General features: G+C 36.3%; 1 protein-coding gene across 3 annotated transcripts in view; it reads right to left on the bottom strand.

The window, feature by feature from the left end:
* The window catches only part of PRPF18 (pre-mRNA processing factor 18), a 44430-nt gene extending 32834 nt beyond the window's left edge, over nt 1–11596 (bottom strand). For 2 of the 3 annotated variants that reach the window (XM_019738311.2, XM_074324777.1), the window contains exon 1: nt 11387–11581. In XM_019738311.2, coding sequence (XP_019593870.1) covers nt 11387–11452 — 66 coding nt within the window. In that variant the 5' untranslated portion in view covers nt 11453–11581. Of the gene's footprint in view, nt 1–11386 lie in introns of all 3 variants that reach the window. The other variant, XM_019738310.2, reaches the window with a different exon arrangement.
* Between the last annotated feature and the right edge of the window lie 2441 nt (nt 11597–14037).

Here is a 14037-nt window from a genome sequence, read left to right as displayed (position 1 = left end):
TTTCGGGGAAACACGGTATGTAGCATGCAATTGTCATACTTCAAATAAATAAGTTGAAAAGCACATATGGTATCCACTCAGATAAAGCAAATATGTAGGAAGAAATTGAAAGGACTCCGCAGGCCAGAGTCCACGGTCCACTCTATAACTACGGGGTTTCTTACTACCATGTCTCAATTCCACTTAACACACCTAACAAAATCTTAAGCCTAGACCATCCATTTTCAAAATATGGTTCACGGATCTCTGGGGGTCCCTAAGACCTTTTCAGAGGTTCTGCAAGGTCAAATTTATTTTCATAATAATATGAAGACGTTATGTGCCTCTTTTTCATTGTACACACACTTGTACTGATGGTGCTAAAGCAATGGTGAGGAAACTACTGAAATCTTGGCATTAATAAGGTTAATTAAGTACATTAGTCTTGTACCAGTAACGCTGTACTCTCTTCACCATTATGCACGTGCAGGAACATAAAGAGGCCAGTTTCTCTTGTGTCTTGATAAAGCACAACTTTACTAACTCTCAACAGTTAAGTACATAGCCTTTTGATATCTGCTATGATGAAATGAAATGAAACATACAAAGCACTGCTGCTACAAAATGAAGTAGGGTAGGTGTCTCAAAGAAAAAGCACTTGTGCAATTGTTTGATTCTTCAGACTTGCATATTGAACAGACATTTTCTCAAAACTGAACAAAGCAAGCCTGTCACTTCAAGGAAAACAATGACAGGATTTATCGCTTATGATAAAATTGCATCTTTCAAGCAAAAATTAGAATGGTGCAAAATGTGTATCCATCACTGTGAATTTGATGGCTTCTCAATACTTATAGGCTTTTCTAATGATATCAAGGGTGATATTAATGAATGTGATTTTAAAATATTGTCTAATGAAGCATATCACTTAGAAGATCTGCATAACTCCTTGAACCACAATGTTACAAGGGCAAGATATTACAAAATCATGCATAGGCAAAAGAGCTATGCAGAATAGATGCAGAGCAGAATAATCAACAGAATTTTATATATAAAAAGTCCATGGATAAGAGTCAGAATCCAAACTCTTAACTAATCTTTAAGAAACTTACCAATTGTCTAGTTTTGGTGTAGTATCAAAGAAGAACCACAATTATCTGAAATGGCTATTAAAATACTCCTTTTTCCAATTACCTATGTGTATGAAGATGAATTTTCCTCACATAAATGAACAAAAACAACATATTGCAACAGGCTGAATAGAAACACAAATTCTTCACTCTATGCTGGGTGCCGTGCTAAGTACCATTTACAGCACAACTACACTAAAATATTTTTCTACTCTGTCTCCATTTGCTCACCTCCAATTCTCTTTGCAGCCCTCCAGCAACTGGGTGTACATTCTTACTGCTCTACTGAAAAACCCTCTGAGGTCATAAATAACATCCCAGGTGCAAATCTAAAGGATCTTCTCTTACTCATCTTAGGATGTGTCAATTCAACTGCTAATTCCTTTCTTCTTCAATTGCTTTCTTCTCTTGGCTGTCAGGCAACTTCCTTATGTCTTCCTCACTTACTGGTTCATTCAGATTTTCTGTTTCTTGTGTTTTTTAGTCATTTCCATCCCTTAGATTTTCCAATTTACTAGAGAATATTGATGCATTATTCTCCCTAATTACCTTATTTATTTTCCAGTATCTTCAATTGGTTACTATAGTTACTAAAGGAGTTCACCATCACTAAACCAGTATTACAAGAAATGTTAAAAGAACTTAAGTAGGAAAGATCAAAAACATGAATAGAAAAATATTTTTAAAAATTCTCTCTGACAAAGGCAAACATTTAGTAAAAGCAGTGAATCAACCAATTATAAAGCTAGCACAAAGGTTAAAAGGCAAAAGTAGGGAAATGACGTATAATCACAATGAATTATGGAATACACACACACACACACACACACACACAGACAAGTTAAAAGTAATGACAAAAACACAGATGTGGAGGGGTGAGTAATATTGTAGTGATTTTAGAATGTGTTCAAACTTAAGCGACCATCAACTTAAAACAGACTGCCATAAACATACTTGGTATATATGAAGCCCTAACCAAAAATCTGCAAGAGATACACAAGACGTAAAGAAAAAGAAATCCAAACACAACCCTACAGAAAGTCATCAACATATAAGAGAGGAGAGCAAGAGAATGAGAAAGAAACAGAGAAGAACTACAAAGACAATCAGGAAACATTTAATAAAATGGCAATAACTAAATATCAATACTTACTTTGAATATAAATGGACTGGATGCTCCAATCAAAAGACATAGGGTGGTTGAATGGATTTAAAAAAAAACAAGACCCACATATGTGTTGCCTATAAGAAACCCACTTCAAATCAAAAGACACACAGAGACTAAAAGTAAAAAGATTGAAAAAGGTATTTCATGCAAACGGGAGTAAAACAAAGCTGGGGTAGCAACACTTACATCAGACAAAATAAATTTAAAACAAAGGCTGTAACAAGATCTAAGAAGGGCACTTCATAATGATAAAGGGATCAATCCAACAGGATGACATAACTCCCGTAAACATCTACAAGCACCTAAATACATAAAACAAATATTGACAGATATAGGGGCCGGCCTGGTGGCTCAGATGGTTAGAGCTCTGTGCTCCTAACTCCAAAGGCTGCAAGTTCAATTCCCACATGGGCCAGTGGGCTCTCAACCACAAGGTTTTTTTTCATATGTATGTATCTGTCCAGTTTTCCCAACACCATTTATTGAAGAGACTGTCTTAACGCTATTGCATATTCTTGTCTCCTTTGTCATAGATTAAATGACCATATAGGCATGAGTTTATTTCTGGGCTCTATATTCTGTTCCATTGATCTATGTGTCTGGTTTTATGCCAGTACCATGCTGTTTTGATAAATGTAGCCCTGTAGTATAGTTTAATAATCAGGTGGCATGATACCTACAATTTTGTTCTTCTTTCTGAAGATTGCTTTGGTTATTCAGGGTCTTTGTGGTTCCATATAAATTTTAGGATTATTTGTTCAAGTTTTTTGAAAATGCCATTGGTAATTGCATTGAATGTATAGATTGCATTGAATCTGTAGATTGCATTGGGTAGTATTGACGTTTTAACGATGTTAATTTTTCCTATCCATGAGCATGGTGTATGCTTCCATTTACCTGCATCTTCCGTTAGTTCAATATCTTATAATTTTTTTGAGTACAGGTCTTTTACTTCCTTAAATTTATTCCTAGGTATTTTATTTATTTATTTGTTTATTTATTTTAAAGATTTTATTGGGGAAGGGGAACAGGACTTTATTGGGGAACAGTGTGTACTTCCAGGACTTTTTTCCAAGTCAAGTTGTTGTCCTTTCAGTCTTAGTTGTGGAGGGCAGTGCTCAGCTCCAGGTCCAGTTGCCATTGCTAGTTGCAGGGGGCACAGCCCACTATCCCTTGCGGGAGTCGAACCAGCAACCTTGTGGTTGAGAGGACCCGCTCCAACTAACAGCTATCCAGGAGGCAGCTCAGCTCAAGGTGCTGTGTTCAATCTTAGTTGCAGAGGGCGCTGCCCACCATCCCTTGCGGGTCTTGAGAGTTGCAGCGAGAAAAAAAGATTTTACTTTGTATCATGTAACCCTTTTCTTTATGGCAACAAAAGGCTGTGAAAAACAAAAGATTCCCTACCATGTTTCAAATGTCATTCTAAATTTTTTGTTTAGAAACAAAAGAGCATTTTTAAGAAAAGCAACTAAAACATTGACTTCTAATTATAAAGCATTATATTATCATGTATATTGAAAACGCACTTTGAAATATAAAGTGCTGTGGATACACTTATGCCAGAAATAAAATTTTAGGATTTTGTATCTTAGAGAGCAGACTGATGGTTGCCAGATGGGAGGGGTTTGGGGGGCTGGGCGAAAAAGGGGAAGGGATTAAGAAGTACAAATTGGTAGTTACAAAACAGTCAAGGGAATATGAAATACAGAATGGGGAATGTACTTAATAATATTGTAAAAAGTATGTATAGTGTCAGATGCTTACTAGACTTATCGGGGAATCACTTCATAAACTATATAAATGTCTAACCCACTACACTGTACACCTGAAACTAATATAATATTGAATGTCAGCTGTAATTAAAAAATAAATAAAGAAACTTAACCATCAGTATTATACCCCCTTCATAGGTAACTCAGGTAGGTTAGATAACGTGCCCAAAGTTAAAGAGCCATCTAGGAACAGAACCACAATTAGACCTTAGGACTCACTGACTCCTTTTACAAGTTTAGTTTCCTTTCTAACTATATTCAAAAGTTTCTAACTCTAAGTTTGTTGAATTAACTACAAAATATAAATAGAGTCCTAGAAACACAAAGTCTAAAACTGGCTGGTATGTATTTTAAGACAGCATATGAACTGATGGTTAAATATCTTTGGATTCTCTCCTAAAGCACCTAATATTTCCATTGGGCCTTTCATTCTGGCAGATTTTAAAAACAAATTGCAAAGGGTATATATAAATAGTGCTTCTCCTTTAAAGACAGAACCTGATTCCTACATGTGCTTTACAAATGTTACTCTTGGACTCTGTCCAAGTTGGACTTTCTGGATTATAAAACCGAGACTCATAAGTCTTAAGCACAAAAACCTTTCTATCATATCACCTGAAATGTCTGCCCGTACTAATAAAGGAAAATCAAAATTAAAAACATGCAGCCATGACGGCCAACAATTCATTATTTTAGAATCACTCCTTTAATCACGTTAAGGCTTTTTGTGTATGTAAATTGCACACAAACATCATCAGAGCTCTACAAAGTCACTGGAGCACTAACAAATATATGCTGGGATATGCAAAGCAAGACAGTATGTGTGAGATCACAAACCATGTGGCAGGGTCAACATCTTCTGAAGAATGAAACTAAGCCTTAAAGAGTCTGAATAGGTCAAATGGGCACACAAACACAATTCAGAGACACAATGCTTTTGAAAAAAAACTGAAGTGCCAATGAATACGGTTAGCTAGGCAATATGTTTTTTTCAATAATGTCATCCAAAGTAGAAAACTACATCAAAATCTATCTTGCATAGGTAAATTCTATTTGTTTTCTATTTATATAATTATACACAATATAAAAAATATGAAATTACATAATGTATGCAGGAAATAACACCAATCTTACTAAAACTCTCTAAGAAAATGAAGCTCAACATACACTTACTATATGACCCAACCGTTCTACTCTTAAGCATTTACTGAAGACAAACAAAAGTATATGTCCATTAAAAAAATAATAAAAAAAACCTTTACACCAGTGTTCATAGCAGTTTTACTATAATAGCCAAAAAAATGCAAACAACCCAAACGTCCATCAACAGGTTCATGAATGAACAAATTGTGGTACGTCCATACAGTGGAGGAATACTGCTCAGTAACAAAAATAACGAACTCTGATCCATACAACCACATGAATGCATCTCAGATGATTAGGCTGAATGACAGAAAGCGGACAACAGAGAGAACACATTGAAGGAGTCTGTTTACGTAAAACGCCAAAAAATGCAAACTAATTAAAAGTAACAGAAAGCAGATCAGCGGTGGCCTGTGAACTGGCTGGGGGTGGGGCGCAGAAAGTGGATTACAAGGGGGCAAAAGAAACTCTGGGCTGAGATGGATATGTTCACGCTCTTGATAGTGGTGATAGTTTCACAGGTATATACATATGTCAACACTCACAAAATTGTACGGTTTACTGTATGGCAATTATACCTCAATAAATCTGCTTAAAAATAAATAAAATACCACAAGGAAGAAAAATTAGGAGAATTAGAAAAAGCAGGAGGAGGAAAAGGAGAAGGGGGAAAGAAGGGGGAGGAGGAGGGGGGACCCTTGAACAACGTGGGCTTGAAGTGCAAGGGTCCACTTATATGCAGATTGTTTTCAATAAATACTTTAAACATATTTTTCCTTCCTTATGATTTTCTTAATTACATTCTTTCCTATTGCTTACATTCTTGTAAGAATACAGTACATAATACATATAACATACAAAGTATGTGTTAACCGACTATTTATAGTATCAATAAGGCTTCAGTCAATAGTAGGCTATTAATAGCTAAGTTTTGGGGGAGTCAAAAGTTATACAAGGGTTGTCCACTGCAGTGAGGCTCAGTGCCCCAACTGCATGTTGTTCAAAGGTCAAGAGTATTGAGTATTGATTTTTGATGACACCAAAATTATCCAAAGGGAAAAGAAAAATATTTTCAGTAAATGGTGCTTGAATAACTGGATATCCACATGGAAAACAATAAACCATACCCCTGCCTCTTATCATACAAAAACTCAATTAAAATATTTTAAAACTCTTTACATAAAACCATAGCTTTTAGAAGACAATATAAGAAAATATCTTACTGTTAAATAATGCTTAGGAGTGGAAAAGCTTGATCATGTAGCAGGTATATATCTATATTTTAAGAAACTGCCAAACTGTTTTCCAACAGGTTATATGCCATTTTATATTCCCAGATAGGACATAGTAAACAACCATAAAAAATAATAAATTGGACTTTATCAAAATCAAAAGTGTTTGCTTTAAGAAATGAATAGAAAATCCACAGTCTGGGAGAAAATAATCACAAAACATATATCTGGCAAAGGACGGTATCCATGATATATAAAGAATTCTTTCAACTCAGTAAAAAAAAAAAAAAAAAGAATATGCAAGCAATTTTAACAGACACTTCACAAAAGATATACACATGATAAAAAAACACATGAAAATACTTAACATCACTGATTATGAGAGAGATACAAATTAAAACCATAATGAGAGATCACAACACATCTACCAGATGCCTGAAATTAAAAGACGTGACAACACAAATTGCTGACCACAATGCAGGGCATCTGAACTCTTTGCTGGTGGATATGTAACAGTCCAACAGCCACTTTGGGAAAGATCCGCTGGCTGTTTATAAAACTAACTATATACATACTCTATGACTTACCCATTCCACTCCCTGGCATCTTCCTAAAAGAAGTGAAAACATAAGACTTGTACGAGAAGGGTCACAGCAGCTTTATCCTAACAGGCAAATGCTGGAAACAGCCCAGCACCCATCATCAGAATGGATCAACAAACTGGGTGTGCAGCCAATGGAATACTACTCATCAATAAAAGGAATAAACAACTGACACATGCAACATGAATAAAACTCAAAACATTATTCTGATTAAACAAAGTGGGACATAAAACAGTACATTGTATGATCCCATTTACGTGAAGTTCTAGAGCAGGCAAAACTAATCGATGACGGGAAGACATCAGAACAGTGGTTGCTTCTGGGGCAGGAGGGGCAGGACCGACTGGAAGATGGAATGAGGGTAATATTCTCTATCCTGATGCAGACTGGGTTACACAGACACATGCATTTGTCAAAATTCATTAAATGACACACCTATGGTTTGTGTATTTCTTCAAATGTGCATTTTGCATACACTCCAAAAAAGGTATAAACCAACACCGAACACTAGTTGATGATATCAAACCAAATTGTTCAGGGGTGAAGTGCATCAATGTCTGCAACCTAATCTGAAATGCAGAAAGGTGAGTACATTGTTTTCATCACCCTCTCTGCAGCTGAAAAACACCTGTCTATATGGAAGAGCTGCCGCATCTTCCATCAATTCAAGTGGTATCCCAGATTTTTATTGCAAATCTCTGATAGTTGAAATAGTCACTACTTAGTTTGTGAGTGCCTCTTGGCCAAGTGTGGAGAACCTGCTAAAATAGCCTACCACCTATTCTAAAATGTTCTGCCTAGTGTAACTATTCTGAGGCTGGTTTTTGCATTGCTAGATGAAGTGATGAATGAATATAGAATGATGGATAGTTACATGATAAAGCAAATATATTAAAATGTTAACTGCAGGTTTAATTGTAGAATCTAGGTGGTAGACATATGGGTGTTTCTGTACCTTTGAAAATTTTCATAATACAATATTAAGAAAAAAAATCTATTTTGCGGATGTCAAAATATGGTGTAATATAAACATAACAGCAACTCCCTACCACACTGTTTTGTGGGATTTTTTTTTTTTAACTATACAATACTAAAAAAAAAACAAACAAACAAAAAACGTTAATTTCTAAGGCTCCTCACTAACTGCTAAAGAAAGAAAGGAGTTGGAAAGGGTTATAGAAGACTGTTGAAGTAAAGGGATGAACAAGTGTGAGGAAAGACAAGTTCAAACAACTGAAAAACTGAAAAAGTTCAGTAGAGCTGGAACAAGTATGATTGATGCTAGGAGTTAATGGGCATGGAGATTTTCACCAGCATTGAAATTACTAGTTCACGACCTTTTTGAATCAAAGATCTCTTTAATAATATCATAAACAGGAGAAGGGGAAGAAGAGATACATATATATATATATATATATATATATATATATATATATATATATATATATGAAAACATACATTCTGATTTTTTAATGAAATTTTAAGGAATTGATAGATACTCAAGTCCACCCAAAGGCTCCATTTAAAAACTCCTGATATAGATTGTAACTGAAATTAACAGGTGAACGTAAAATTCATGTAAGAAAATTCAGTGTGAAGAGAAAGTGGCCTAGGCCTCAACTTTAAGGTAAACCAACAGTCAAAAGACAAAAAAAAATAAAAATAAAAAAAGCAGCAGCCTGTCAAGGACATCAAGCACAAGCAGCCTGAGGAGTCAAAGGACGAGCAGGAAGCTGTAGCACAAGAGATGTCAAAGGAACTATCAGACTAACAATAAAAAGCCTGGACACCACTTGAATTGACCAAGGTGAGGAAGCTCTTCTGGAAGAACAACAGAACATAGGCAGGTATTTCCCAGCTAGATAGGGCAATGAAAACTATTCATTGATTCCCCCAACCATTTATTTAAAAAAATAAAGAAAAGAAACAGAATGGATTAAAACAATAAAGCAGATGATAGAATCACGAGTTAAGGTAAGAATTGTTACATGAAACTGTTTTCATATACACACCAGAGCAAAATATGACTATTTCTTACTGTGGCTGGGGCAGTGAAAAGTTTGAAAGTTACTGACAGTGTGATGCAGAAAGACAAAAGCTATGAAGGAACTGATTCTATATAAAATTATACAGCTGCAAATCAAAAGACTGTCTTCCCACACACACATAAAGAGAAGATATCTAGCTACACATATTCTCTCATACAGGCAAACCTCGAGATATTAAGAGTTTGATTCCAAAGCACTGCAATAAAACAAATATCACAACAGAGCAAGTTGGAAGGGGTTTTTTTGTTTTGTTTTTTGGGTTTTTTTGCTGGTGAAGGGTCTTGCCTTAAATTTGTAAAACATGACATCTGTGTATTTATTGTGCAATAAAGCAAAACGCAATCAAGTGAGGTATGCCTGTTTTATTCAAGAGCACTCACCTGATTATGCAAATACCCACGTTATAAACCCCGAGGGAGAGCTCAGCTTTTCGTGATTCAATTTTCCCTCTAAAATACTTAGATTTCAACATGCTGGCCCTTCCTAACACATGCCAACATCTAAACCACTCTTCAAATACTCCCAAATCACTCGTCAGAAGATAAAAGTTTCCTGAAGGGGGGATAAAAATATTAAGTTACAAACACGGACAACTTTTCTCCCCTTATCTGCTAAGTGACATTCTATTTAATTAGCTCCACTTTGCTGATTGTTTTTAAACTTTCATTGACTATGAAATCTGCCATCTGCCAAACAATCCCAACTTACTTATACGTCATATACATTAATCACACATTACATGCAGAGAGGTAAGCAGATATTCTCAAAGTGCGGTTCCCAGACCCCTGGGGTTCTTAAGACCCTTTAAGAGGGTCCGTGAGGTCAGAACCATTTTCAGTACTAAGGCATTATTTGCCTGTTCATTCTGAGGACATTTGCACTCCGGGGGGGCGGAGGGGGGCAGGGAAGAACTGTAAGTCTCCTGAAGCCTCAGCAAGAATCAAAACAGTGGAACAAGAGTGTACCAGCAGTCATTGCGTTCTTCAATGTTAAACACTGACTTTGAAGGGAGTTGGGGGCATCAGATTCACTTAATCTCCTTGACAGAACAGTAAAATGATTAATTTTATGGAATCTTGATACTGGACATCTTTTTCATACCCTGTGATGAAACAGGAAGTATACATAAAGTACTTCTCATTTATACCAAAGTATGAATTGGTTGTCTGGAGGGAAAGCACTTGTGTGATTAAATTACAAACTAAACCAGCTGCTTTTCTCATGGAACACCATTTTTACATAAAAGAATACACAACAGACATACTATAGTTATTCAGACTTAGGTATCTGGCAGACAACTTCCCAAAAGTGAAAGTGACCCTGCTACTTGGGGAAACAATGATAGTATTTGTTGCCTATGATAAAACTCCAGCTTTCAGGTGAAAATTAAAATTGTGGGGAACCTAGATCTGCCCTCATGAGCTTGACAGTTTCCCAATACTTAAAGATGTTTCTCATGACATCACTGGAGATATTAAATAATGTGATTTTTTAATATTGTGTAATCAAACATGTAAACATTTGTAAGATCTACACAACTCGGTGAACCAATACTTCCCAAATGGTCAATGAATTAACATACAGTTTTTAAATTTCTCAACTTTAACTTCTAATATGAAAGTAAATATCAAGAAACATAAACAAAAGCCCTTTGGGATCCTCAATAATTTGTAAGAGACCCGGTGATCAAAGTAATTGTTATGCAATCAAGTACTGGAGATCAACTTAAGGAAATTCCTAAATTTTCCTTAAGACGTAACTCATCTTTTTTCTCCCTTTTCTCCTTCCTATCAGTGACACGCGGACCAACAGACTTTTCTATGTGTTTAGGGAAGGGAGAGATAATGCAATAAAAAAGCAGGTTTTACTAGTGGGAAGGAATCAAAGACTTTTAAAGACTAATTCTGAGCCTGCCCTTCTTCTGTTTTAGTCAGGCACAGACGCTTAGTAAAACCACAGACGTGAACGACCAGAAGAATTAGGACAGAAGTCCGAAGAATACCGACAGCTGAGAAGTGGGTATAAGAGGCGTTAGGGAAACTGCGAGGGAACAAGAGTCGGCTGGAGGGAGATTTGCCCGAACCTCGGGTTTTCCTGCAATTCCCCACTCCCTCCCTGAGGCTCCCGAGTAAGGTGTCAAGCAACGGATACAGAGGGGCCGCTCCGGGGCAACGGCAGGGCTCTCGCTGAGCCCCCGGCCCCCCCGGAATCCTCTCAGGGCCAGTCCGCTCCCTCCCAGTCTACCCGCCCCCACCCCGTCCCCCTACACATCTCCTCGGTCGCCAACACCCCACGACCCCCAGGCTCCTCACCACCAACAGGTTCCTGTCCTCCACCAGCTGCCGCTTCCGGAGGATCTCCGATTTCAGAATGTCCATCTCGCTGCCCGGGTTTAAGCTCGAGTTTCCCTCTCCGGCTCCTCGGACCAAGCCGCGCACGGCCAGACGCCGCGAAACCACCAAAATCGCCAGCCCAAATACAGGACGACAACAATGACAGGGGCCGCTTCCGGCGGAAGCTGAGGTGAGCGAGAGGAGGGAAGAGAGCGCCCCAGGTCGCCTGTTGTCGACGAAGCCGTCGTGGAGTAGCGCCCCCTGGCGGCTACCTCCGGCAGCGCGCCTGTAGTTACCACTAATAATAGATACAAATGAACGTGGATCTAAACGTGAGTCTTCTGAATCTTGCGGAGGCTGACATTAAAATATGGAAAGCTTCGTTTTTAATATTAGTATACCTGCTTGTACCTGCTAGTTCAGGTCCAAAAGTCTCCTCGCAGAACACCTCAGTTATGTTAAGTAAGGCCAGATCCTTACTTATTATTCCAGAAGTTCACATCAGAGTTTCTGAAGTTACCTTGCCAAAATTTACGTACCAGAGAGTGAGAAAAACATGAATAATACTACTAGCTCATTAATATAGAGTAGCAGTTCATCGCTAGTCTGTTAAATTCCCTGTAAAGTTAAGCAACTACATCCACTTTAGTCTTTTTCAGAAGTAAATTTGTCTTTCCTTCCTCGGTTCTAGATTGCTTACATATCTTAGTGATAATCGAACAATTGCCCCTACCTTTTTGGTTGGTCATGTGTTCAGCAATCAAGATTTTCAGTGACATGATTGGAGATGTAAGCAGAAATTATTTTTTTTCATTCCAACCCAAGAAGAAAAATTAAATTAGAGGAAAAATTATATCAGATATTTTATTTTTAGAAAGACCCTAAAAATTGTTTACAATGCATTTATTTTTGGCTCGATGCCATTGAAGCTTTTTAAAATTCTATTTAAGTCATGAATGAACAATATTTGACATAATAGTTTTCCCACACAAAAGGAAAGAAGTATCATTCAGTTCAGTCAATTGATAATGGGTAAGATGTTTTATCAAAATAAAAGATGATAAAGAATTGTTGATTTCAATTTAAGAAGTCTTTATTGTACGTGCATGTGTGTTGCATCTAAAAGACATCTGACTGTTGCCAGAAATAAATCAACATAGGAAGTTAATTCACTTTCTGACCTAAGATGCTTTGCTAATTTTTAGGGCTTTTGAAAGCTTAAGATATTTTACAAAGAAAAGGTTCTTGAACTAATAAAGATGGTAACATTCTTACATGGATACCGGATATCTGTTTTCTGAGCCACTTACAATTTTATAAGCAAATTATAATTTATTAGGATTTTCCTGATTTAGGGATTAGAGATCATGACACAAAAACCTAAAGGAATGACACAAAAGATAGTAACAGTAAGGAAAGTTTACAGAAAACACAAAGAAACAGTTGGCCAGATGGGAGAAAATTAGTGTAAACCAGAGAAGATACTAGCTACCATAAGCAAGCCTTCTATTAAATTTCAGACTTTCATTGATTTTGATGTTTATGTAAACATGTGCATTAAATATTGATTAAGGCCTGAGATGGAAGAGTGAGAGAGGTGAGTACTTGAACAAGCAAACTGATGAGTAAGCTTTTCAGTATAGAAGGGGAAAAAAAATGACCAGGAAAGTTTAGAAACACTCAAGAGAACCAATCAATCTTGACTCTAAGGGACAATGTATTCATTTTTAAAATATATTCCTGCCACTGAACTGCACACTTAACAATGGTTAAGATGATAAACTTTATGTGTATTTTTACCACCAAAATATGAGTTAATAAAAAGACACCATATCTGCCATAAAGAAAGAAGGAAAGGAAGGAAGGAAGGGAGGGAGGGAGGGAGAAAGGAAGAAAGAAAGAAAGGCATTCCATTCCATCACAACAGAACTTAAAAAGTGAAGTCTTGGAAACAACCCAAATGTCCTAAATGGGAGAATGGTTATATAGTTTATAGTTCATACATACAACTGAATGATATGAAACATTAAAAACCACGTTTCAAAAAAATATTCAATAATATGGGATTGCTCATGATATAATATTTAGTAAAAAATAGAATTAATGAAACTAGAAATATGGCAGATAGTCTCTATTTGGTAAGAAAAGCATAAAAACCTAGAAAAATGATTGGGAAAAAATCAAAATATCAGATTATCTGGCAATAGTACCACTGATGATTCTTCTCTTTTTAAAACATAATTTGGCATAAATTCCATAATTTGGAAAATAAATATCCAGACAGCAGTCATTTTGTTTTATTCATTTATTACTGAAATTCTTTACAAATTTTTCCATGGTAACTACTTTTGAAATTATGTATGACAAATTCTAAATAATGCCAGTAAAAGAAAACAAAGGATTAGGCAAAGAATAATATTTTTTAAATCTTCATAATGATTCAATCAATATTTGAGTATCTTCTATGAGCTCTGTACTATCTTAGATTCTGTGGCCTAAACCAAATATAAACTCTAGCCCAACCCTTGAGGATATTACCAGCTGACTTGGGAATCAAGAAATATTAATAGATCCTGAGAAGGTAAATTAGGTAAGATACATATGATTTAAGAGCATATATGAGGCCTTAA

Source organism: Rhinolophus sinicus, linkage group LG02, assembly GCF_036562045.2.
Source record: "Rhinolophus sinicus isolate RSC01 linkage group LG02, ASM3656204v1, whole genome shotgun sequence".
Taxonomy (NCBI): Eukaryota; Metazoa; Chordata; class Mammalia; order Chiroptera; family Rhinolophidae; genus Rhinolophus; species Rhinolophus sinicus.
This window is presented reverse-complemented; position numbering and strand designations above follow the sequence as displayed.